At 45.2% G+C, this 27,496-nt stretch overlaps 2 protein-coding genes across 6 annotated transcripts in view; one reads left to right on the forward strand and one right to left on the reverse strand.

Moving 5' to 3' along the window:
- The first annotated feature begins 143 nt into the window (after window positions 1–143).
- On the forward strand, window positions 144–6,892 carry LOC121086582 (2-epi-5-epi-valiolone synthase-like). Its single transcript, XM_040590490.1, has 5 exons — window positions 144–313; window positions 2,494–3,286; window positions 4,943–5,176; window positions 5,872–6,124; window positions 6,792–6,892. Exons 1-5 carry the CDS (start codon window positions 144–146, stop codon window positions 6,890–6,892), a joined length of 1,551 nt encoding a protein of 516 aa, XP_040446424.1.
- Window positions 6,893–13,300: 6,408 nt separating this feature from the next.
- The window catches only part of MITF (melanocyte inducing transcription factor), a 110,115-nt gene continuing 95,919 nt past the window's right edge, over window positions 13,301–27,496 (reverse strand). For 3 of the 5 annotated variants that reach the window (XM_040591253.1, XM_040591255.1, XM_040591258.1), the window contains 5 exons: window positions 26,154–26,271; window positions 22,950–23,024; window positions 21,867–21,942; window positions 20,093–20,240; window positions 13,301–17,386 (listed from right to left, as the gene is read on the reverse strand). In XM_040591253.1, coding sequence (XP_040447187.1) covers window positions 16,985–17,386; window positions 20,093–20,240; window positions 21,867–21,942; window positions 22,950–23,024; window positions 26,154–26,271 — 819 coding nt within the window. In that variant the 3' untranslated portion in view covers window positions 13,301–16,984. The remainder of the gene's footprint in view (window positions 17,387–20,092; window positions 20,241–21,866; window positions 21,943–22,949; window positions 23,025–26,153; window positions 26,272–27,496) is intronic. The other 2 variants (XM_040591254.1, XM_040591256.1) reach the window with 1 other exon arrangement.

Consider the following 27,496-nt stretch of genomic DNA (forward strand, 5'->3'; position numbering starts at 1 on the left):
TAATCTTAGTTTTGTAATTGGTCTTCCTTATGGAGACGAGACCTCCCCTTCCAACACCTTGGTCACCTGGAGGCTTTAAAAAGCACCTCAAAGGCACCCGGTTACAGGAGATCCCTTAACAGGGAGATCTTAACTTCTGGAAGATGCCAGTGTCGGAAGAGGCCTCTGCTCCGGTGGCGCCGGCCGCCCTGCCCCAGGAGCCCCAGCAGACAGACTTCCAGCTGGTGCGAGTCAAGAGCACGTGGTGCCGGATCAAGAAGGGAGAAGCCCTTTCCGACTGCGAGGACAAGGTCACTCTCTCCGAAGCGAAAATGTAAGTATGGGAGCCCATGTTGGTCATTGGCGACTGCGCTGGGCGGCTCTGGCTGGCCAAACTGGGCCGCCTCCCTGGTGGCATGTATCTCAGATGGAAAAAACATCTTATGTGCCATTGCAGCTTAACCCCACCGTTACGTGTACACCCCTGTGAAAGTGGGCTTCAACACGGGGGCAATATGGCAGCACAGGTATTTGCTGTTCTCCTTGGCATGACCTGGCAAAGTTACAGAGGGAATTTTATCAACAGCCTCAATTTTTTTAGGTGGGAAGTTTCTTTAAACTTCTGAAAAGCTTACGCAGGGACTTCTGAATGCTGCAGTTGGGCTTTTCCCCCCTCCCCGTATTACAAGAAATCTTTGTGTGCAAAAGCTCATGGCCGGGCATGGGAGAAGGATGCATTGATAGAGATGGTGACAGATAAATGAAATGCCTAGATGGAAAAAACAAACACAGTAGGTCACTGACAAGAGCAAAACCCATAACGCATCTCTCAAACCGTAGAAGTCACCTAGTGCTGCTTCAGACAGAGGAGAGAGACAAATTTCCCCCGGGGATACATGCAGTTCTTTGCTGGTATTACATCTGTCCAGTTAATTATCCTTAAATTACAGAATAATCTGTTTCATGAGCACATGGACCCTCATTTGTGATGCAGGACTTCCTTAATATGGCGATGTTTTGCCTGTCAGACATTTTCTAGCATTTGTCATACTCAGGTTTTAATGTCACAGGTCTAATCCTTTTCTTAGTCAGGTCAGAGGGATCTTCACCAGCGCTGGCAGTGGCTGTGCAGGAGCGATGCTCAGGCAGGGCTGCAGCAGAGAGAACAGGACTTTAGCAGACCCAAAGGCAGGCTGCTGGACCTCAGCCCATAGCAGGCTGGACCTAGGGCCCAGAGCACACCCCGAAACACCCTCAGCTGACATATGCTTCAACAAGGGTATGTTCAGCCTCAAATTCGCTACTATTTTCCTACAGCAGAGGGGTTGCAATGGGTGCTAGTTGTGCCATCTGGCACGTGAAAATGATTCCACCAACAAACCTTCAAATCCAGCCTGTCTCTTAAGAAGGGTCACATGCCAGAGGCAGATGCACATGCAGATAAAGTACAGCTATAAGGTGTATACTTGATGCATTACAATGTACGTGGTGATCTTTTTGTAATAGTGCCTTTTAAATGCCCAGAAAAAATTTCCTGAAGGTATAAATCCTGACTGGTTTTCTTTAACACTTTAAAAAAAGTTAAGGACAGACTTAGAGGCAATTTGGTAGAGAAAGCAGAGAAGCATCTACTTAGACTTATAAGAGAAAGTTCAGGCATGTGGAAAGAAATCGGGCATGTAGGGAAATCTGTTTGAAAAAAAAAAAAACAAAACCAATAAAGGTTCACAGAAACTTTCAACTTTTACCCAACTGCAGCTCAAGAAGTCTTATTTAAAATGCATGTTGCAGTTTTTTTGATTTTTTTTTTTAATTTAAAATGCATGTTCTGGGGTTTTTTGGGGGTTGGGGTTTTTTTGTTGTTGCTTTTTTTTTTTTTCCTGGGGGGTGGAGGGGAGCAGTTTCCTTTCTTGATTGCCAACCAACTAACAAAGCCACTTGTTTTTCCCCTGCCCCCCTCTGCCCCATAGAAGTAATAACTGTGTCATAGGGCTGTGTTCTTCACTGGTTTAGATAGTTACTACATGCTGGCTTTGTAGGCTTTTATTTATCCTTTAAAACTCCAGTATGGACATCTTCCCAACCCTCAAATAATTTTCTTTCCCTGTCTTCCTATTTCTACCATACCTGTTTCGAGGTAGAGAGATCCACTGTTTCAACTGGAGCATTGTAGAAACATTATTTTATATGTGGGTGTGTGACTGTGTGTAGACAGACATGAATAAACCAACTCTTATCGCCCAGATATACCCAGCAGAGGATGTTTCCTCCATAAAAACTCTGGAAAATTTTGACCATGTCTTCCCCACTCCCTGTGTAGCAGATTAAATGGTTGGTCTGGGGTTTTCTGCTGGGGTTTTCAGCTTCCACCATGAACAACATGCTCCAGCTGTTCTTGCTCTCTATCTTATCATCACCATGTAGAAATTCAGCCATATGCCCTAAGATGCCTAAGATTCACTAAGAGATGGGAGTGTTTCTCCAGTACTAAAGCAGTTGAGCCCTGACACCCAGGAGAGCCGTCCCACCCTCACAGCCCCACACGCTCCCTGTGCACGGGCAGGAGAGCACACATTCCCCACCTCCCGGCTACATCCTTAAACTAGTTCAGACACGCAAAGTACAAAAAGAGGAATACGGTGATTTCATACAGTGTTTTCTGATCCTTGCCAGAGGTGAATGCATCTCGGAAGGCGGTGTCTCCTGGACAATTGAAGCACCCATTTATTTTTGCTACAAAGTGGTAGAAACATACAATATTCTGGATCCCTCTAACACTACTCTGCTCTGGGGTCACATTACTGACCCCCAGCAACTAGAGCTAGCCACCAGCGGCAAAAGGAAGCTGCGGCGCTTCGTTGTCATAGATGAAGTCGTTGATGAACTTTATGGCTCCAAAGTCAGAGAATACTTTGAAGAGAATAATGTCCAGCACAAAATCCTTGCCCTGCCTACCACTGAAGAAACAAAATCCATGGACCTCGTCTTGAACATCTTGCAAGAAGTCCAGAACTTCAGCATTGACAGGCGAACGGAGCCCATCATCGCCATCGGAGGTGGCGTCTGTCTGGACATCGTAGGACTGGCCGCGTCGCTCTACAGACGAAGAACCCCTTACATTCGGGTCCCCACCACCCTGCTGTCTTATGTTGATGCCAGCGTGGGGGCAAAGAACGGGGTGAATTTTCTGCAGTGTAAGAACAAGCTCGGGGGCTACACTCCCCCAGTAGCGAGCTTCCTGGATAGATCCTTCATTCAGAGCATTCCTCGGCGACACATCTCCAATGGCCTTGGTGAAATTTTAAAGGTATGAACTTCTACAACTGCAGTTCTCAAAACTGAACCCATAGAATCATAGAATGGTTTCGGTTGGAAGGGACCTTTAAAGGTCATCTAGTCCAACCCCCCTGCAGTGAGCAGGGTCATCTTCAGCCAGATCAGGTTGCTCACAGCCCAACGTGGCCTTGAATGTTTCCAGGGATTGGGTGTCTACCACCTCTCCGGGCAACATGTTCCAGTGTTTCACTACCTTCATCACAAAAAATTTCTTCCTTATATCTAGCCTGAATCTCCTCTCTTTTAGTTTAGAGCATTACCCCTTCTCCTATTGTAACAGGCCTTACTAAAATGTCTGTCCCCATCTTTCTTATAAGTCCCCTCTAAGTATTGAAAGGCTGCAATGCTGATAAAATGTCCATCACATCCATGGCATTGTATAAACCACCTCATACAGAAACAAAGGTGGACCATCAAGGCTGCACAGGGACTTTTAACTGTCATTGAGCCTACACAGCTTTTTACAGCTGCTGAACTTGTTTGAATATCCCTTACACACAGTGCCTAGTGCTAACCCTCCGGAGTAAACTCCAAAACTCAAGGCCAGACATAGACACAGCACAACCAGGGAAGAAAACATCTTCCCGTTGAGGCTGATCCATAGCACTCTAAAATGAACTGCTGGCAGAGAATCTGAGGCTCGTTATACTGGGGATTAATAATCTGCAAGATCATTTGCACCTACCTCTCTGGGTATGTTGAGTGTAGTCAATCAATCTCCTGTGAGTCAAATTCTACTTCTAAAATTACCTGGAAAGTGTACAGTAAATGGTTTTATGCCTGAAGAGCTTTGAAAACTTTTGATAAAGTAGAGTTCAAGCCATTAAAGAGTATTATTACTATTGGAGATGAGTTCATCAGTAGCATTTTTCAGAGCTTGGGCAGTGGGAACTCCCCATAACTGGAGGTCTCTGGCAGGCACTGGGAAACATGCAGGTCACCATTCCCGACTGCAGGACAGGGCTAATGTCCAAGTCAGAGGGGTGAAAAAATACGTTCTTTAACTATGAAACCACTCCTAAACCCTCATCTTTTCTATATTGTGGTGTTTTCCTAACCTTCCCTTGCCCACAGAACAATCCCAGGGATTAGATGAGGGTAATCCTAGGGATCACTCTCCTGCCCTTGGGCTGGCCACCGTTTGGCTGAGACCATCGGGATTCTCCTGCCAGGCACACGAATAGCCAGAGCTTGTTACAAACTGTCTGCTGGCCTTTTGGAGCCTCTAGCAAACGCACAGCGTGGTCAGAGCTGCCCAGTAGCAAGGGAACTTGCCCACCAGTGCCCCCATCACCTCTGTCATTTTACCAGAGCCCCACTGGGCATTTCCGCACTGCCTTCTGCATACATCTTCACTTACCATACCTGACAATGTGTAACACCACCAGGTCACATTCCCTAGAGATCTGTTGGGTATACACCAAACACATACATGCTAACCAGGAAGTGTGTTTACAGAAATACTCTTTCAGGCTGCAGAGGCAGAACTTGCCTTTGCACCAGATGTGCAGGTATTGCTAGTGTAAAACATGATATTGTAGTCCAGCCTACTGAAACACCTGTTTACAACAGCACATAGAAGGATCACATAATTACTTTTGCTCGCCTCTTCTGTTCTTTGCCCTAGATGGCACTCATGAAACACAAAGGGCTGTTTGACCTGCTCAAGAGCCACGGAAAATACTTGCTGGACACCAAGTTCCAGTCCTGCAGTGGCTCTGCTGACCACAGGGATGCTGCACTGCAGACTACCAGGATTGCTATTGAAACGATGTTGGAAGAGCTGGCTCCCAACCTCTGGGAGGACGACCTGGACAGACTGGTTGATTTTGGTCACCTTATAAGCCCAGAGCTGGAAATGGTGAGTGACAGCTTTTATATTGCAACATCTATTTTTTTTTTTTTAAAAAAAAAAAAAGGTTTTCAATCAGCAGCATGAAAAGTTTGTGCAAAAGGAGCTGAGCTACACTTCAGATTTGCACATGCTACCTTCAGATCACCCAATACATCCAGCCTGGTCCTGCTGCATAAAGAGACCCCTTTCCCTGCCCCATTCCACCCACACCTGCACCCGTGTTCCTATTCAGACCACAGGACAGTTATTGCTGCTTACCAGGCATTTACTGAAGCACGAAGACAACCAGATTTCAATGAAGCTACTAGAAATCACCCACATGAGCTGTAACAGTGCAAAGGCGTGGAGACCATAGCCCATATTACTGGGGAGAAATTGCCACTGAGGAATGAGGGGGGAGGACCAGACCTTACGCAAGATGCAGAATTCTTCCCTCCATCCCATGGTGCTCATCATCAGTGATTTGAATGGGAAGAGAATTAGATCCTTGATCCCTATGGGTGATTTTACATGCAATTCACCACACATAAAATAAATCATCCTTTGCAGACCATAATTCACAAGAAGCTAACATCCAGCAAATCTGTACTTCTGCTGCTGTGAGTTAAATGTCAATTTTCAGGAGCACTTTTAGGAAAAAAAAAATAATTACTGTTTGTCAACTGAAACCTTTTCTCCCACCTGCCTTTTCTGCATTTCAGAGGGTTTTGCCGTCACTGATGCACGGAGAAGCAGTGAACGTGGACATGGCATTCATGACGTACGTCGCCCACACACGGGGACTCATCAGCGCCGAGGAGAAGGAGCAGATCATCCAGTGCATGAGGGGCCTGGAGCTGCCGGTCTGGCACGGCGGCTGCAGCTGGCCCCTCATCAAGAGAGCCCTGGTGGAGCGGCTGAAACACAGCGGGGGGCAGCCCCGGATGCCTCTCCCCACCGGCCTCGGCGTGGCAGGTACTGCGGCGAGGGGCACCAGGAGCGGGCACTTGGGGGGCAGCAGGCATCCCGGCACAGTGACGTGCTGGAAAATGCGCCCTGTAGCTCTGCAGCTGTACATTTCTGGGTTTAACACCTTGATAAGCCCACCCAGAGACAGAAGCCTTCTCTTGTGTGTAACCACCAGAGCACAGTTAAGGACTGAGCTCTAATTAATTGCATTATGACTGACCAAGTCACTTTGCAAACGTTTGCAGATCAGGGTCTAAACGCAGCACTCTAGCAGACAAACGAGCAACATCATCAGGGAAAAACCATTCCTTTGTTATACTTGAAAATATTTGTGAAATAATCCTTGGCAAAAGGAATTTAATGTATTACTGTGCCTAGAACTAATACTTGAAAACTGAGTAGTATCTGTTCAGTGTCTGGGGTGAAACACTCTTACTCGTAAGATTTAAAACAAACAAACCCCCAACACAGCAGCAATACACAGGACCAGGCTGCGATCTCTTCATCAGTATCTATTCACACTTTTCCCATGGAGCTCAGTTTCTACACACTCACCAGAAAACAGACTCCCATAAACTGTTTGGAGGAGCTATTCTCCCCCCTAGTGAGTCAGAGTATGCAGGCAGGAAAATCTTTCCTGTACACTTTATCAACTACAAGTCTTATTTTACAGAGATATTCAATGACACTAGTGAAGAGACCCTGGAAAGAGCATACAAGCTGTGGGTCAGGGACTGCAAGACGGTGCTGGAAGAAGAGCCAGCTGCTGTCTGAGAGCTGCGAGACCCAGCTGATGGTCCTGCCCCACACATGGAGTTGTTTAACATTGTAAGTTAGTGGGCAGGACTGAATTTTCAACAAGATAAGGCAGCACTTGTGAAACCACCTACCCCCCAGAGCTGCGTGGAACAAGATGACTGTTGGCATCTGTCCTGGTTTACTCAATTGCTTTGTGTGGAAGGGAATTGATTAGTGCTCAAGAAGTGATTGCTCAGAAGTGAAACCAAGCACCCATAGCGTAGTTCATAGCAAGCTGTCTCCATTGGGCAAAGTGAGCAGCATTTGCTCATTCCTTTGTGAATCCGACCTGGGGGCTGCCATGGCCTCGCACAGCTCAGTCCCACCATTGCTTGTTGTTGGACCCCTGAAGTCAGTAGTTGTACCTGGCTCACAGACCACGTAAAAGAAGCGGGGCATCCTGACAGCACCATGTTAAATCTCCACGCTATAGAAAATATTTGAAGTGGGTTATCTCCTTCACTGGTTTTGAAACTCAGAGTTTTTCTTGTTTTCTCAGCTCATTCCAACTAGCAAAAAAAGAAATGCAGCTGCCAGCCTTTGCTCCCTGGGTAAGGGAACGCCACAGAGATTACAGGCACTATCAGGTAGCCACAGATCAGCAGACATCGCTGCTGTGAAGCGTGATGGAAGCTGTATCTTGACAGCACTCCTAGGTCTAGGGACTCTTAAATACTAAGGACATGCTGGCAAGACTCATCTTGCTGACAAAATGCATAGTGGTGGTTTTACTGTGTAACCCCTGCAGGCCACTGGTGTGACGATACAGCACGATTTGCATCAGCATTGCCTATGAGCAAAGCTGAGCTCCAGGCTGTACTGCAGAACCCGGGCATCCCCACGGAGCATCCCCACGGAGAACCTGCCGTGTGCCTCCCCACACCTGGCCGGCCAGCGCTCCTTCCCCATCTCAGTGCTCTCCGGGTAAATAAGGTCAGCGAGGGAAAACCAAGGGAAATCAGGGGACCCCAAGTAAGTTTATCATCTTCAAGCAGCCTCAGTGTCATGTCTCAGGACCCTGGCAGACTCAGAGCAGATTATATATCAGATGCTGGCTGGGAAAAATGTAAAGGTAATGCCATCCTTCTCCCTGGAGGTTAAATCAAAGGAATCACAACTAACAAACAGCCTTTGAATTATTTAGGGCGGGTTTGGGGTTTTTTTTCCTTATGTCATACTAGTTTGTGCTGATGTGCTGGCTTCTGTTTTACTGAAGTAATAAAAGCTATTAAAACAAAAACTTTCAAACTAATGATTCCATTGCTGCCTGCCGTGCATGCCTGTGTACCTTTGCACGTGCTAGAGAGACAGAAAGGCACTGGAGGAGAGGGGAGGAATAGAATTGATATAGTACATCCCTTTTCCTCTTGAGCCTAGAGAAGATGTGCCTAAAAGTACACAGAAAAGAGACTTCCCTGGCCCTTCCCCAGAGCCAGGCACTTCTCTAGCTTCAGGAGGGTTTCACACAGATGGTACCACCTTACCAAGCAGACCTCTCGCAGAGCCCTCGCAGAAAACAGCATAAGAGCACATCCTCAGAGCCACCTCCTCCCACAGAAATCAACCCCTAAAGCCCTGAGCTAAATAAGCCTGTGGCTGAGGGTACCAGTGAAATTTTGTCCCTTTTCCAGACCATCAAACATTGGTTCATTCAGCCGGCTGAATCAGCAGCATCACTCCCACTTGCGGGGCAGTCACCTGCACTGTCAGCCTCTCTCTAAAACCGAAGGGGACGGTGCGACTGCAGGACTAGGTGAGGACCTGAACTCCTTGGGGGTGCGGGGGAGCCCCACAGGCAGCAGTGCTGAGGGCCATCATGCCAACACGCTCCAGGAGGGGAGGTGCGTGCTCCCCTCGTCCCACCTAGCGCTGGCCACCCCTTGGAGGTGCCCTGGGACCAGACACTTGTAGCTCTGGTGCTCCTCTCCCTTTCCCAAAGTTTACAGTGATCACCTGGGTACACTCAGGAGCTGTTTACCTCCTTCTCCAGGAGCTGGATGGGCCATTTTTCATATCATAATCTAGAAATGAATGAAGCACAAGATTATTGGTTGCCAACAGTGTCCTCTAGTGCCGCAGTCCTACTCCCACCTACTTACAGGGAGGAGAATCAAGACAAACATCAACTTGAGTTGCTCATTTTAAATGTCCAGGGAGACTCTCAGGAGCCCAAAGGCATTCAGTCCCATGGGAAGCCAAGCAGCATCGTACCAGGGTCCAGCTGAAGAGTCACAAAACCACACCTGCACGTTAAAAGCCCAACATCAAGGACTGACGTGCTATCAGTGACAGTGACGTGTCTGCGGGTCACCTGCCAGCTGTTCCCACACAGTGGCTTTGCCTCCGTCTTCAGGAGCCAGGCTGTGTGTGTAACAACATATCAAAGGAGCTGGAGCACAATTAAGACTGAAAAGTGAACACATGATTATTGTTTTTTACCCTTCCTTCTGCTGTCGGTGACAGAATACAATCAACCCCTGACGTGCTTGGTTGCTTAGTAGCAGACAGCCACGTTTTTAATTATATACTAAAATATGCTAAAGAACATAAAATGGCTGTGTGACTAATACGTGTGTATCAAAAAAGGCATATGACAGCAGCTAAATTGCTTCAGTGTCTGATAAAAAGTGCCTCAGCCAGGCTTGTCATCGAAAGATCAAGGAAAGGAGGTGAAAAGTGTTATTAATAAAACAGCGACTTTTTAAAATACACCTCATTGTTTGCAGTGCATGGATTATTTTTTTTGTGTGTCTAGCAAGAATTTAATTCTTTTCCATTTATTCGGTTTTTATTTAATTCCTGCTTTTTCAAATGGAACTACTATCATTAGACCTAAAATCTCTGCTTATTTTCCTATTACCTTCAGTGACACATTACTCCAAAGAGAAAAGCGGAAAGCTGAACGGGACCCAGCTGGGTTCTCTGCAGCACAAATTCTTCATGGATTTGTTTGAACAAAATTACTTTGGTGGTCAAGGGACAAGAAATTGTTTTATTATTTGACCGTTCTCAAGCCACTTTTCAGCAGGGAAAAAAAAAAAAAAAAAAAAGGGAAATGTTATGAGCTCTAATATTTTTAAATAAGGTCCCTTCCAACCCAAATCATTCTGTAATTAATAAAAGGACTGTCCAGGCAGTTATTACTCATGTCCAGTCAATAGTAATGTTCCGTGTACCCAATGTAAAATGAGAATCAGGGCAGAGGTCTTGAAGACACTAAAAGATTTTGACAAAATGTATTTAAAGCAGCTAAACAAACAGTGCTGCAACGGCCCCATTCCACATACAGTGCAACACGTGCTCAGCTGCTCGGTGCTTGTCTGCCGGGAGCCGGTACCAACAACACGCTGCGCTCAGAGAAAACAGTTTGCAAATGACAGCGTTAAATCCCAGCTCGCCTGTGCCCGGAGGGAGCCAACGCGGTGCCATGGGGATGCCACCTCCGCTGGGACGCAGCCAAAATCATCAGGGCAGCGGGTCCATGCCCGCCACGGGAAGGTTGCCCTTGTCAGAGCTTCGCAGCCAGCTGGGAAGGATGCAGCCCCACAAGAGTGTGCTGTTCCCCGCTCTTTTAATTAACGTTTAAGTTGCTGCGATGGAAGGTGGGAAGGAGGAAGGCAGCGGGAGCGGCGAGCTCTGGAGAGGCACTGCTGAACAGCGAGAGAGCGGGCAAAGCGCTGGAGCGAGCCCGGGGTCCCCGGAGCCGCGTGCCCCATCTACCAAACCCCGCTCGGAGCCCAGAGGGCATCCTGGGGGTCCGGGGTGCCCCTGCCAGACCCAGCCCAGCTCCCGCGGGGTGAGCGCCACGCTCCCAGGCCGGGCTCCACACTAGAGCCAGGCGCTTCCCAGCCTTCCAAAATAACCGCAGCTGCCCTGCCTGCGGACGGCCCAGCGAGGTGACTGCTGGGGGGATGTGCCCAGCTCCCAGTCCCTCTGACACTATCCCGCAGCCGCCCAGTACAGCTCCCCTGCCCACCACACCCCCAGCGGGCACAGAGCATTTCTCCCATAGCTCCTCTGAGACATGCTCCACAACGTGCCACCATGTTCATCGACCCCCTGGGGATTTTTATAAATACATTCAAAGAGCATTCTATATTAAATGCTTTGCATGCCCTGGCTCATCCTACCGAGCACCAGCAACCTTCTCACAGCCTCACACAACCCTTGGCCAGCATCCATGTAGAGCTCTGGGGCAGGAACCGGTTTCTCTGTGGCCGCAGAGCACACCACTGCCTCAGCCCCAGGGAGCACGGCGAGGGGGTGACAGTGACAGCACAGGGGCTGGGAGCTGCCTTCCCTCCAGGGAATTGCAAATGGGAACACATGCCCACATTCAGCATTGCCCGAGATGGACAGAAACCTTGCTCCTTTGTGATCTAGGCAAGGAAGCTGTGAAAAGGAAGAAAATGCAGCTTCAGGCCTCGGTGGAGACAGGAGCCTCAACACTTGCCCGTTTAAAGAGTCACTCTCACAAATCTAGTTAAAAACGGAGCAATTCCAAGGAAGAGTGTGCTTTGGATCACAGGCAAAGACAACTGCAACTATCAGTGTGCATGCATTTAACCTGTGTGCTGGCATCCTCTAAGCCTTATTGATTTTAATAAGTCAGGGACACTTTTCAAGCCGCTCCGCTGCAACTGTAAACAAGGAGTGAGAGAAACAGAGTACGACCACCATGCAGTGCCGGGACCACCCCTGTGTGAGACAGCAAAAGGAGCAGCTGCTGCTGAACCCTCTGAGACAGTGCAACCACGATTCCCTTCCCGGTAGCCTGCCGCCTCCTCGGAAGGAGGGCATGACATGGTGACATGGTGGCAGCGTCCTGCTGTGCCACCACAGCCTGGACTGGTCATGGGACCTCCCAGCAAACCAGAGCCCACCAGCCATCACCAGCCTTATATTTAACATCACTTTCTTACCCTGCACAGAATATTTCAGGCTTGTCCAATGGAACTAAGAGGCATCCAAGCAGACCTGCCACCACCTCTGTGCTGACAGACATAGGGCAACTGCTCACAGCTGCTACCCCCCCGTGTGTCTTCTTCCTGCTCCTCGTGGGCTCCACGACCCAGCCGAAACCCAGAGCAGCTCCCGCTGACGGCAAGCTTCACTCCCAAAAAGCAACGCTTGCACAACTGACCAAAAGAAAAGCCAAAATATATCTAAAAACTTAAATAAGAAATTACATCCTAGGCTGCTGATAAACAGATTTCTTGTTGCAGTACTACAATGCCACATTCTATTACAGTGTTGAATCCCTAAAGAAATCATTACAAAGCCTGCTGGAAACACAAGCTTTAACTCTGGCAACTTCTACAAAAAGGGAGCAGGGCTTTTCTGCCATACTCCTAGCAGAGTCAGGTAGCTTTGCCCAGCATTTTTTATCTTGTTGTTTTTTTTAAATTGAGTGATGCAGGACAGCTAATTATTTTTAACTGCAAATGAATTAAGTATATTTTACCCCTACCAGGTATCAGATTTTCAAGAGGGAGGCCAAATTAAAAAACAACTGTTGTTTGTATTTAGGGCTTAAAGCCCGTGAGGTAATATACAGCATCGCTACTGCTGCTGCAGCAATGTCCACAGAGAAGGTGAGGACTCCACGCTGTGAGCACAGTAAGCGACAGCCTGTGGAAGAACGAGACTAGAAGGGATGAAAGCAACAGAGAGACAGGGAAAAGTGATGAAGATGGGAAGACAAAACAGGACCCCGTCTGGTTCCTAACCAGCACTAGTGGCAGCTCCCAGCACAGCCCAGGAGCAGCTGCTTGCCTGCTGGGTGAGTGGAGATCTCAGAGGAGCGACCCCAAGGTGAGCAGAGAGAGGACTGGCATCTCTCCGTGTGCAGCTGGAGAAGGCAGCGAGGTGCTCCTGCGTGGGGCTCCCGGGGGTAGATGACCTGGCAGGCGGGACAGCAGGACAAAGAGGTGCAGGTACCCCGAAGCCTCGCCGAGCCTGTGCCAGGCACAGGGCAGTTGGTGGGAGGCGGAGGGCAGCGCAGCCGGGGTGGTTTTGCAGACACCCCTCTGAGAAGGGAAGGAGGCAGAAGGCAAGAGCCCATAGGAGGGGACAGAGGCAATGATATTTTTCCACGTCTGCCTGTTCCGTTCTTTCCACTGGATTGTAAGCTTTGGGTCTATCCACTTTAGTGCGTGTTGGCAAAGGCCAAGTGGGGCCTGATCCATCGCTCTGTCCCCACCATGCTACCACAATACAAAGACAGCCGGACAGCTCTGGTGCAACCAGGGATGCTGACTGACACCACGTCAGGAACACGGACATGTCCATCGCCAAGTCACAAACACAGGAGCACTGCCGGGACCTCAAAAGCACAGAAAAACAAGATTCACTTAGACAGAAAACGAGTAGCTTACACAGACGTATGTGAAAAACCAAATGCTTTAATCCATCTATCAAGAACAACAGTTCAAATTATTTCATTGGATACATTAATACTGATCCATAATTTACAGTGCTATGGACCATACACAAATTATTGCTGCAGTCAACAGCAGATGAATATCAACATTACAGTACCAAGCATCATAGCAAGAGGCAGTAATTAATGTTACTTTTTCAAGAAATATAGGTATTTATACTATTATCAACATCAGCTTCCCCCCCCAGTGCATTTTATGTCAAACAACATAAATGTAAGTGCATTATTTTGTGCTTTGTGCTTTCCTTATGTACCTTCTTTTTGCTTTTACAGGTTTTAAGAGTTAAATATTGCTTTATAGGCCAAAAGCAGTAAGGAAGAACTTCATGGTACTCTGCATGTTCCTGCTTGTTGCATGGCTTTGGCAAAGTGAGAATTGGTAGGTATCCCATCCACCTGCTCAGGAAAGCCACCTGGCCCAGTGTCACACAAACCACCATCACACTGGGCAACGATTTCTGCCCATCTCACTCCACCTAGTTCATGCCAAACCCTGCCTGTAATTGCTGTCTCTGTCCCCTGCCATTGATTCCCTGTAAAATATCACGGCCACACATTCCACGATGCTCAAATAGGCAGAGACATCTCCAGTCAGCCCCTGCCTGGAGGTCCATGTCTCCTAGAGGTGTCCCCACTGCAGCATCAACATGCTTCCATTCAAAGGGTGGGCAAACTCAGAGGAGGGCCTGTAGCCTAAGGAAACATGGGGTGAAGAGCAAGTCGGGCACAGCCGAGTTGTATGACACCCTGGAGCAACACAGCCTACGGGGAACACACAACACAGCTGCTGGGGCCACAGTGACTTTCATCAAGAAATCCAGCTCTTGATGTCACGGGTCTCCTTGAACACCAACTCATCTCTACACAGCACGTAGCCAAAAATCAGAAGTCATAGCTGTCAGCAAGTACCAGTGGTTTCACGTAAGCTTGAAAAAAAATATTTATATGCCACAGTCTAGACTTCGATTTCTGAATGCCCGGAGCGGGCATCAAAGCATAAGCCTTATTCAATATATTCAGTGGTTCTCAGTTACTACACCCAAGCGTGCGCACCTGGATCTTGTTCTACAATGCTGCAAGGCTGTGCCATTTTAATGGCAAAGGGTAATGCAGCCCTGTGTTACAGCTACAAATATTCCACAGCCCTGGTTTTCTTTCCTCGTCACCATCGCCAAACAGCAGCACCAGAAGCCTGTACCCACATACTCGGAGCCAACCCTGGCACAGCTGCCTTGCAGGGAACGGGAGCATCTCCCTGCCCCAGGGCCGCAGCACATCCTGCAGGCTCCCGGGTCCTGCCCTGGGCCAGAGCTTCACTACCCTTGGAAAGTCACATTCCCAAAAGCTGTCTGGGGGGGTGGGGGGGGGGGGGAAAGAGGCATCATTATAATCTAACTCCAGCTCCTCCTTCAAAAAAAAAAAAGAAAAAAGAAAAAAAGAAAAAAGCCACAACCCGGTGGTTGCATCAACGCTAACACATAGCTCGCTGCGCAAGCAGAAACGGAGATGGCTGGGCGCAGCCAGCAACAGCCACAGAAAGAGCAACACGAACACAGACCCCGGAGTACCGTAACAGCAAGCTGTGTCCCTGCCCAGCCCCTCGCCACCAGTGCTGGGAGGAGCGGTGCCGGGCAGGGGACACTTCAAGAACCCTTCCCCAGGGAAACATGTGGGCGAAAGCTCAGCAAGCCACACCGCAGGCTGCGGGGAGCTCCCGCCGTGCCCCTGGCTGTCCCATCGCTACCCAATTCACATTTGATTTCTGGACACTAACTGCTGCGACCAAGATTTCCTTACAACGCCTGCCAAACTGGCGCTCAAGTCACTAACTGTCTCACTTATCCTATGTAATTTCCAGTGTAGCACAAAGGAGAACGGGAAGCTCTTGTCTTCTATACGTAGGCACCATGCCACACTTCAACATCCTATATAAAACATCACCCTAAAGCTCTCTCCTATGCCACACTTCAGTCAGTGCTAGTCGAGGAAGACTACAACTAGAGTTTAAGGCACTTCATTCTGAACGAGATGCACTTGCCTGCCGCTCGCGAGTCAGCTGTAGGCTGCTATTGAGAAATCCATTCAATCCCTCTAGCTTGTAACACCACGTCACCTCTGTAAAACACCTAGGCTTGATATAATACAAGGATAACTACCGTTATTGCATAGGACTACACTTGAGTAGATAATGCACCGAACTACTTTTACAACATTGTTGCATGTTAAAAATTAATAACATTGTTATCAAGTAACAGTTATTTGCAGATACAGTAATTTACTCTTTTTTTTCTTTTTTTTTTTCTTACGTTAGCCCAAGTTCTGAAATAAAACACAAATTACTGTAACGGGTATGTTAACTACATAGTTATGTTTCCAAGCATATTACTACTTTTTTTTCTGCATCACTAAAAATAAATATGTAAGTTTCTCTACAGAGTTGTTTTATTACCTAATCTAAATTTGTATTCTACCTTAAATGCGTTTAAAAACATTTTCAAAGTGAGACTGTAATATACAAAATATTCTCAAATTCTCTCTTAAAACACAGAACCCTGCATAAAAGCTTCCTTTCAAGTGTTTACAAAGAATGCAGAAAACTTTCAATGAGTTTTAAAAATGTCAAAAAATTGTTGTAATATTAAGAGGCAAAAATCTTACAAATGAAATACAAATATATTTAAAACAAAAAGTTGAGGATAACTAAGGAATCCATGCAAATCAAAATAAACTGTACAATGCAATTTAAAAAAAATAAAGCCAATTAGATATGTACAACATAATGTGCCCAGCTGGTAAGATGTACCAATTATTTTTTTTGTCCAAAGAGTGTATAGCAACTTACAGTGCTCCTGTTTGGTTTACTGTTGGCAAACCGTCAATGCGTGTTACAAAACAAAATAAAAATCTAAGAGAAGAACTCGAACCATGACCAAAAGGAAAACCCAAATCAGCTCAGAGTAAAATTAAACAGCACTCTGAGAAAGAGACTCACATCTCCCTGCAATTTTCAGCAACAGCATTTTATATCACAATCAACACAATCAGGATGTCTTAACACTTTTTTGTTCTTGTTTTTGTTTGTTTGTATTCTGAGTAGAGCAAGGTGGGTATTTTTCCCTAAACACTTGTCATATAAAGACCAACGTTTGAGGGACACTGTATCTTTAAGGCAGCACTATTCAATTAATACAATTACAAATAGGACTTTTTTCTTTTTTGGTTTCTTTACATTCTTTAACTTTACATTTTATTTCCAAGTAAATAGGTTGCATTTACAATTCTACGATTCCCCCCTCCCCCCAGTAGAAACAGACTCTTCATTTGTAATTCTATTGCTTTGAGTAGATTTGACCAGTTCAAAGTTCTTGGCGAATCCAGTTCACAGATACTGTACATATGCTGTACAATATTTTGGAGGCATTGGTAGTTTTAAAATAGAATATACAAGTTTCTTCACAAAAATTCTAAAAAAAATCCTATATATATAATATATACACACACGCACACACACTGGGCTACTGATGAAGCACAAGGAGAAAAAAAATCAAAAAATTCTACAAAAGGTAAATTATTTATTCTACTGATCAAGAAACAAAGCAGTTTATGAAAGGTGTGCCAAGTATATGCTAACAAGCGTGATCGGTGTCCTCCATGCTCACACTGCTCCGCCTGCTACTTGTCTTCGATGCTCCAGGAGACACAGAGGAAAGTAGCGGGTCAGTTACTCCGACAGGGGAGAGGGTATCGTCCATCAAGATATCTTCCAGTTTGGATCCCATTTTTGCAGGAACACTGTAAGTGCCAGCTGGTTCAGTCACATTTCCGAGGTTGTCACTGAAGGTGATGGTACCGTCAGTGAGATCGAGGGTGGTAGTGCAAGACAGGTCTGTGTGGTGCGGCATGATGTCTTGGTTGCAGTTGTCCAGCACTGGCTCTTGTTTGATGACCCTGTTGACCATATCTGGGGAGCAAAGGCCTGTAGATGGAACAAGGGACAGTCCGTGTGCCCGAGCTTGCATCTCAAGTTCCTGTGAAGAAAGAGAATGGACAATTTTTTTTTAAAAAAAGAAAAAAAAAGATCTGAAAGCAAAATCTGTCATCTTATGCTCTTGTGTACGGTAACTTACAGCTTCCTTCTGTTGTACACAAACTCTTTCCTCCCTTTCCAGTACTTGCACCTTGTACATGTCTGCCCTGCGGATTTTCACCTGAACATTAGCCTCTTGCAGAGGTGGGTGAACACCAGCCCATATAGGTCTGTCACACTTCTCAGAACCTACCCCAGAGCCAAACCCCAGCACCCTGCAGGACAGAGAGGGCCGAGGGCCTCTGCTCACAGCAGTGCCATGGCAGGCAAGTTCGGCATCAGGTCAGGTGAGGAAAGCATTTAAAAGTAGGGGGGGAGGGAAAGAAAGAAATAGCAGAAGAATACACTGAAGGTATAGTATATCTACACGATGCTTGTCATTTCCTGGTGAGCCACTGGAAAGGATATTTCTCATTCTACAAGTCTGGCAGAGCTGGAAGAGGTCAGCCAAAACTCAGCAACACTATTCCTGCACTGAAAAATTATAAGCAAGTCAGAGGAAGGCTTTAGACTTCACACACAGCCAGGATTCTTTGAATCTTGAAGAGACATTTAAATCCCACCTTCACATTTAGTCATATAGATGCACTTGACTGAAGACAGATAACACGAGAATTCACTTACATGCCCCTTCTCAAGTGCAGCAGGAAGAGAGACGTTTTGCTTCTACTTATGCATTGTATTAGGCAATCACAATCGCTGTTGTGATTGTACCATTCCTGGATATTCCTGTCAGTGAGGCTGATTAACAACCTTTTTTCCATTTTCAAGCTAAGACAACAAGCTTGCAACAGCACGCTGCATGATCTACGGGGAAGGTGGAACAAGGAAACACTTTTTCCATCAGCTAATGTGCCAAAATCAGGAGTTCCTTATTCTGTGCTTAATCAGAACCAACGCAAAAAGGGAAAAAACAGACTGTAGGAGGTTACTTGCTGCCAGATGTTCTGTCCATTTTTCAAGGGTCTGGTTTTTATGTTATTTTGATTGAAGAAGGAGCCAGAGCAGATGGATAATGCAAGGGAAGATGAAAGATGCCTAAAAAGTGTTCTTAGCTTTGAAATACTACTGCCTGATGTTGCTCTGCAGAAGGGTTGCGCAATTTTATCGTTTCACTCTAGCAAACAGATTGCTCAATAAAGTAAAAAGATTGCACTGAAGCTCAACTCAGCCTGTTCTATTTTAAAGCTGTTTACTTCCACACTTGACTCTCAGGTATTTCTAGCTTCATTATCTACTTTGTGGATTAGCTGTGCTGTGGTTCAGGGGTCTCCTGACACAGCTGCCAGCCTGGCGCACTGCAGCCAGCAGGCAAAGTTCAGTTGTTCGCACCGCAGTTGAACAGCAACATGAGAATATCTGGGACATCTCCGTCTGCATGCTATACGTTCCTATACCCAATTCTAACTACACTTCTTTAATTACCCTTCTGCGGAGAGGGGTGGATATCCAGCTGTCTTTGCCCACCTGGAGAACAGGACTGACGACAGAAGCTGTGTAGGCTGCAGAGCTAAGGTTTCCTATCCAGCTTGAGGTGAAAGCAAAGGAATTAATTAGAAAAAAAGGAGTTTTCACCCCTAAATATCTGTGTGATACAGGCTGTTGGGAACCTGGGTGACTAACAAGGCAACAACCTGTGCAGAAAACATATTCATGCCACCTACTGCTTTTCATTGTTGAGGAGAACCGTTTTGCAGTCCTACAGACTCAAGGCACAAGGAAGACAGGCAACCATAGCTCCTCAGACAGCAAAGGCAGCTCAACATCCATAGCTTTTGGCTCTCTGGCCAAAACTCTTGGAGCCCTCACATTAGGTGTGCTTCTCTGCAACTGCTCTCAAACAAACAGGGCAGCCTCAACATTAAATACAGCTGCCAGTCCCCAGGATACCTACGAGGAACTTGAGACACAGTGCTGCAGCGTCTCACAGCACTGCCCACCCCGCACATGCTGTCCTGTGAGCGGTGTTTACCCTCCATCAGAAAGCAGATGATTCCTGCAGAGCGCTAAGGGGAGGCTGACAGAGAAGAAATGAGATCAGATGTAGAAGACTGCAACCTGCAGAGCTTCTCTGACAGACAGGGCCTAGATTGGTCCCCACCCAGTTTAGAAAATCCATAAAAAACCCAAGATGATTTAATTTGCTGCCATTCATCCAAAACTGCTTCAGAAGAAAAGAAAACAAGCACAAAAGCTACAGGTCAAAAAAGTTCCACAATCAAGACAACTGAAGTGAACATACTCCTAAACAGCTGAACTTAATTTCATCACTATCAACAAACAGATGATACATGAAGTCCCAATGCTTTAGGTGTGGCACCCAGGAAAACATATTACCATATAAAACTTTTTTATAGTATGGTTTGCAACTTATGTCGGCTATGGTAGAACAAAAACAGACCAGCCATAAGTGCTTCACCGGTGTTGGGATTTGATTTTACTTTGTTTAAAAAAAACAAACAAAACTACTAAAGTATCCTGGGGTTTTTTTCCCAGAAAAATCTCTGCGAACCTCTCAGCATTGGTCACCATTCATTAAAACAGTGGTTCCTTCTAACCCACATTCCTACAAACAAGCTTCAGTCACCATTATTTGCAGTCATGCACTGCAACATCAAGAGCATTTGCAGCTTATTTATCAGCAAACCTGTATTCTGAGCAGCAGGTGCCTGTTGGCATGTTCCAGCTTCTTCTGTCTGTTCTCAAGCTCCTTTGTGCGTTGCTGTTCTCTTTGCAGCTTACGGATGTAGTCCACTGATGCTTTCAGAATAGTTCCCTTATTCCAGCGCATATCCCTTTGAAATCAACACAAAAGGAACAGTTAAGGCTCTCGGGGAGACTTTATTTTATAGTCATTACCTTCCCATTAGCAGCTATGATTACACCTCGTACATACGCAACACCTGGCTAGTATTTATTCCAAGTTGATAAATACAAAAGGCATTTGAAATGCACTAGTGGGGGCCAGAGGGTGGCAGCTGGGAAGTGGACTGCAGCCAGCCCTGGCACAGGTGAAGGACACTGAGCAGCCCGCCCCCCGGGGCCACCCCCTGCCTTCTGCACAATTTGGGCCCAGCACCGCGCAGAGCGACTGCAGACCAGGGCTCCTTTCGCTGCCTTACGGCAAGGCTGCAAGAGAGCAACAACAGAGCGCCCCAGGGCTCCCGGCAAGCACGGCACAGCTTGCTGGCGGGGCAATGCCCGATTTCGGCTGGGGAGCTAGAAGGACCATGTCTGACCTGGTGCTTCTGTGCGAGAGCCTTTGGCTCCCGAGAAGCAGCAGGCAGCGGTTCTCCTGGGGGCACTGCGCCACAGCTGTGGTTCGCTGGGGAGAGAAGAGCCCAATGCAGCAGCATATTCTGGTGTTTTAAACTTAAAACTCTGGATAAAATACAAATGCCACACTACAGCCTAGGGGCAATGGTTCCTCAGTCAGCTGACAGGTGGCTCCCATACTGCTTCTCCCATATTATTCCTCCCACGCTCGCTTTAGAGAGAAAGGCTGCTTGTGTCATCTTCCCCCACATTATACTTTAAATAAAATGAAAATGTACTGCAGACTATCAGACCAAAGATCTACCTGCCCCATAGGCTGATACTCGCCTTCAAGGAAGCTAAAGGGCCTCTCTGAAGAGTGGCCATGAGCTGCTCCATGAGCAACCGCCTCAAAATAATGCAAACTCTTCCCAAACACATCACAGGGCATTGATTCAGATTTAAGTGAGACTTTCAAGCTCCAGAGCAAGGCGGGGTGGCAAGGGTGGGGATGTCCTTGCTATTAAATGACCGTTGGGAAAATGTTAAGACAATTTAGTAGCAGTAAAATTACTTAGAAGAACTACTGGGAAATTACCACAAACACTGGCAAATTATCAGTGAACAGACACACAGCTATGCTCTCTCCTTATTTTTCTTGGAGGGAAGGGGAATATGATGGCTTCCCAGATGAAGTGCCTTCCATTTTCACAGAAAGAGGGACTGGCTCTGTCTTGCCGAGCTATGACATGTAATACATCACACGAATCCTTCAGCGAGACGAGTAGCCGGGCAGCCAGCTAAGCAGCAAGACCAGACTAAAGTTTTGCATCCTGACAACTCTGCTCCCTAGCACCAGCCCTGCCAAAGCACAGCGTCCTGCAGGATGCTAAGCCGCTGCACAACAGTACGGCGACTGTTTTGTGATAGAAATCATCAAATTAATATAAACTTAAGCAAGTTCTGAAAGGGAAAAAATAAACCCCAAAACAATCTTCAAAAAATATAATGGAACCCTCAAGCTTTTCTACAGTCATGGAATGCCAAGATCATTTAATAAAACTCAGGATTTTTTTTCTTTTTGGTAAATTCTTTTTCTCCACTAGGGTTTGGTTTTTTTTCTCTTAATCTTCCTCCCACAGTCTCCTTGGGCACCATATACTTACGGGTCATTTGACTTGGGTATCAAAGTGCCTAGTTCTTTTATACGATCATTAATATTAAATCTTCTTCTTCGTTCAACTTTAGGAAAAACAGCACAAAGTTACAAGTAATATTCACACTTAATTACAACATATAAAGTATTTTATCAAATATTTTTTTAAGCACCACTGAAATGTTCACCTGAAGCTTAAAATCCAGTGACAAGGTCACTTTGCTCTCCTACGCATGGACACACTAAGACATAAGTTCTGTCTATATTGTAAAAATGTGGGACTGGTGAAGTGGCAAAGTTAAACTGAGACTAAAAAACAGGATGGTGGTGTTAGCATAGGACTCAATTGACAAATGAGTGTTTTCCTAGGGAAAAGCATCACAGACAAATTCAGAGACAAAAAAATTTAGAATCCCAAGGAAATTCTGAAGCAGGAAAAGGGACAAACTGTATAGTCTCCTCTTTATTCTTCCAGGTGCAACATTTAGAGGATTCAAAAGTCAAATTTAAACACCAATTTTCCTGCATTAGCTTTTCATGCTATGGAAACTGCTTCTGAATAGCTCAAGACATGAAGTAGTTCCTTTTTCCTAGTAATACAAAGTATAAAAGGACACTTTAAAGATCCTTTAAGTCATAAGATGCTAATTATTTTATTAAAATATTTTTTCCAAATTGGAAATACCTGTTCCTTTCAAAAATTGAATTTATAATATTGCCACACTGAGGATGCACACTGATGTTTGAAGTCACAAACTGACTTCAGATTAATTTTGGAAAAAAGAAGGCAAAACTGTGCAAGGTGGATTTGTTGAAAGCAACTGGATCAAATGTTGTTCCCAGTAATTCCATTGTTGAAAACCATCCATTCACTTGGCTTATTGAAAAAAATAAAAATAGTTTAATGTTCAATAGTAGATTTAAGCACACATTTCACAAGAACTCGAGATACTTGATCTATGAGCACAACATAATGAACTGGTACTGCATACAACATGCAGTGTCTCATTCAGATTTAAACACCAGCATTCGAACACTTAATGCCCAAAATCATTGCTAAAACTGGCGCAAAATGCAAAGAACAAAAACTTACTCAAGTTGTGATTGTCTTTCTTTTGCCTCTCCTTAGCCAACGCTCTCGCTTCTGACTCTGTAGGGAAAATACATGCTGTGCATGTGAATGAAGTAATTAGAATTAAAATAATTCAAACACAACGTTTCAGTCTGTGAAATATTTGCGCAGGAAGCCTGATCGATATTTGTCAAACCAATTACTACAGCCATTCCGGCGAGCGAGAAGGGCCTGTAACATCAAGCTGAGACTGCCAAAACACAGCGCTGACGCTGAACTTCACCCCTGCGCCCACGGAGCATCTCTTCCCACACTTCCCATACTGACTTCCATGACGTGAACGTTTCCCACGGAGGCCCTGATTCAGCAAGGTATTTGAGGACAACAAACTGCTGAAATCCAACATACCTTCTCCTGCACGTACATGCAGCCAGCACGCTTACGTACCACGCAGCGGCTGAACCAGAGGAACAGCATGCTTCCTGCATTGCTACCAGCGCAGGATGTGAAGCAGTCAGGAGTCAGAGGCTCTGCTCACCGGAATTAAGGCTACATCCTTCAGTGGCATGTGCACACACATCACCACAAGGCTCAAGGTATAACTTAAGTGACCTATTAAAAATACTGTATTTTCCAGCCACGTTAACTGCTCTTATTATATGAAAAAAAGATGAGAAATTCAACGCCTTTATTAGCAGTAACGTTAGAAAACAATGGTCCTGGCTTCAGGAAAAGCAGAAAGAAAAATAATGACAACTAGGCTGCACACCAGTTGTCTCCTCAACTCAGAACTGCTCTTAACTTTGCTCCATACATTTATTATCAGACTCCAGCCCACAGCAATTCAGGCAAAAGCATACGTAACTCATTATTTTTAGTTCTCATTTGATGTTACATTTCTCAAGGAATTTCAGCTATTTTCATGTTTGCTCTAACCCTTTTAATTTTTGAAAAAGGTGAAGTTATTACTCCTTGCCCTGCTGCATTTAAATCTCAAAAGCAGCAAGTATTATTTAGTTTCACAGTAAGTCAGTAAGGAAGAATGATTATCACACGATCCATTATGGATCAAAAACCTCTTACTGGCTCCAATAGGTTATTTTTTTTATTATTCCTGTGTTATTTTATTTTTAAGCAATATGGATTATGGCCCACCCAATTCAAATTAACAGATAAGGGTTTCCCCTGGAGTACTGGAAGGTTAGTACTTCATTGCTTAGAATATACAGCTCCAGCAATATTAGGCAGTATAGCAAGACACAGCCTCTTCTTCGTTAGCCTCCCAAAGGATCCCAAAAAAAGTTTGGGAGATCATTGCATGTCTTAATGAAATTTGTGATTAACCTAACATTGCCTCACGAAACAAATACAATGTTTGTAAAGCCAAAACTGATAGAAACCACACTCCTGGTGAGCAGGATTCCCATTAAATGCTTCAGTAACTACAGCTGAGAACTCCCGACGATCATCAACATCAAATGCTGGGGTAGCAGATATTTTTTTTCTTTTTTTTTGGGGGGGGGGGGTCTTCATCATTGTGATATTTATACAGTAGGATGAAGAGAAGTTTCTGACAAATGACATATTTAAATATTGCAAGGTCTCTCCAGCCTAACTCCCACAGCAAAATTAGGAAATGGAGAACTAAAAGTGTACAAAGGCTTGGCTAGATCAGTGTCAAAGTGACTGCTGTTAAATCTGAGTTTAATTCCTAAACCTCTCCTAAATTAAATGCAAGCTGCTAGCATATATTTTGAACAGAAAAAGCACTCACCTAAATTGTTTCTGCATACGGGTGAGTGTAGCATATAGACATTTAACTTAGTTCACGTTTATTCTGGTGAGCTGAGGACTTCCATAAGACCACTTCACTCACTGCTTTCCCCTTCTCTTTCTGCCTTCTTTGCCTGAAGTCTTAACACAACCATCTGGAGCGAAATGATCTAGCGTGGACATCCAAGCAGCTGGATGTGTAGTTTGCAGTCTATGGCTACCCTTAACTTCCTATAAGCAGGGCAATGAAACTGTCTGTGATGCAGGACTGAGTTCTCATCCCCTCCCACCCTCCTCTTCACATAGCTCCATTGCTGTACAAGCTTTTCATTTTCTAGCAGCCACAAATCACTGTGCACTTTGTGTGTCTTCATTTGGTGCTGAACTCAAATTTTGTACAGTCATATATGTGCAAATATCCACCAACTCAGACATGTGGCATTTCCTCCTGAGAAGCTGACTCCACTCCTGGGCTATTAAAACTGCTCTACTTAAACTAATTCCTGCCTAGAACCTGCTTTGCAACTGAGTCAGCCTGTGAGTTTTCACAACAGAAACCCAGAAAGATGACAGTCAAGAAACTGCCTCTACCATGCTGCATGCAGTATGGCTCCCTGGTGGCCTTAAGAACAGCCATTTCTGGGTATTCAGGTGATTTTGCCATCAGTTCTACGATGGATCTCCATTTGTTCATCCTGCAGACAAGCTTACCTTGCATACTGTACCCTACATGTGGTTATACCCTTTCAAGAGAAGTAGCACAGCAAAAATAAAACATGCTTGAGAATACAAAACTTCTTATTCCTTCCTTCTAACTGTTTAGCTTCTGTACACACGTGCTTGAGAGAAAGGCTTTTAATGTCCTGCCTCCCTCCCCCTGCCTGCCACGGCTTATTGCACTGCTGGGGGAACTGACACAAGAAAGTTGAAGAATGCTTCATTTTCACCTTAATTTAAGAGATGCAGATTCTTTCTTGAGTACCTGATTTTATGTTTTCTAGGATCTAGGTTGTCCATTCTTCATAATTCAATAGATTTGTTCATTACTGCCCTCCTCTACTAAAGCCTCAACACGTAGCATTCCTTGACATGAATCCCACGGAGACTCCAGATGTGAAATTGTTAAAGTTTGGTGTTGACAGAGCAAACAATAAGCCCAAACTAGAAAACAGCTCTGCAAGAGATGCACGGAAGCTTCCTATGACACCACGTTCTCAATATGCAGACTTGACTATAACAACTAGGAACTTGAACTTGTCACAGTGAACACACACAAACCTACACATGAACACAACTGCATGACAGGCCAGTGAATTTGCTAAAAAATGGTCTACAAGCAAAAAGTAACTATTTATCCATAAATTCTTGCTCATAACAGAAATTATGTCCAATATCACCTGAATTCAAAACAATTACAGTACTACTCCAAGGTGGTATTTTAGACTTATTTACCTGTGAGCTCCCTTTTTATATTAGGAAGATTAGCTGGACATGAGTTGCTGATGTTCAGTCCTGGAGGAGGCATGCTTTGGTTGCCATAAAGGTCAATCAAATTGCCAGACACGGGCAACTGGAAAAGACAAACAAGGGAAAGGATCATTTTGTTTGCCCTGATGAAAGGCTTTGTACAGAAGAACGGAGTTTGGATCTGCCAAGAAATCTGTACTTTTCGATGTGGAAACAGATTGTGTAATAAAGTCAGCAAAAGTCACATATACGTACAGGCACAAGGAATATAACACCTACACTGGGAAAATTCTGTCCTCTCTCCTCGAGAGTACGCAGACAGAGAACATGCAGAAGAGGTAACACGCTGACAATATTGCTGTATGACTGCTCCTCATTTTTCAGTGAAACTATTACACCTGTACCCCCAGCATTTCTCTTACTCAAAACACCTGAAAGTCTACAGAACTCCCCTGGAGGAAGCCCCCCTTCTTCCAGGAATACGTGAGTCAAAGTACTTAGCAAGTTATCACATGCTTGAGGAAGAAACACTGTATTAATCAACCACATTTTTCATGTGATTTGAAAGCTACCTACACAGAAAACATTTAAGCTTACTTCAACTTGGTTCTCGCCTTACATAACAAGAACACGCATCAGTAGGAGGAAGATTATTTTTACATCAAGTTTCCTCAATTACTTGTTCATTCTGCTATTCTTATTTAGATATGTTTAAGCAAGGAGATTTATACAGAAATAGGATAGTATTTCAACAAGACTTAGCAAAGCTATCCCTTTAAATTGAAACACATTTAAACAAGTTTACATTTATCCTGAGTGGATTATTTTACCCATCTCTTCTTTGTTTCCAAACCAGGTTTTGGAAAGACAGGTATAAAACACTGATCTCTTATCTCTTATCATTGTTGTTGCAAAGAACACACATCCCTCCAAGACACTGATCCTGCAGAGATCAGGGTAAGTACTAACACTCATGCAAATAATGCTGTCGAATACAATAGAGTGAGTCACAGCCTGGACTATTAAACTCCTACGGATGGTCCTTGCCAGACAGGGACCTAAGAGTATTTCTCTGCCATCTGCAGCTACTGTAAGAAGCAAAGTTGATATGCATCCACTAAAGTACCACCAGCTAAAGCCAAGCTGATACTTGTCTTGAACAGATGGTGGCCGACAGAGTCCCCCCCGACTCAATCTTCAAGTGATACAGGAAAAATATAACTGAATTCTCACCGAGATTCAGCTTTACAATTCCTTGCCCTCCCCTTAGGTCTTGAATACAATATTAAAAAACAAAAAACAAAACACAAAACCACACACACAACAAA

This window comes from Falco naumanni, chromosome 4 (assembly GCF_017639655.2).
Source record: "Falco naumanni isolate bFalNau1 chromosome 4, bFalNau1.pat, whole genome shotgun sequence".
Taxonomy (NCBI): domain Eukaryota; kingdom Metazoa; phylum Chordata; class Aves; order Falconiformes; family Falconidae; genus Falco; species Falco naumanni.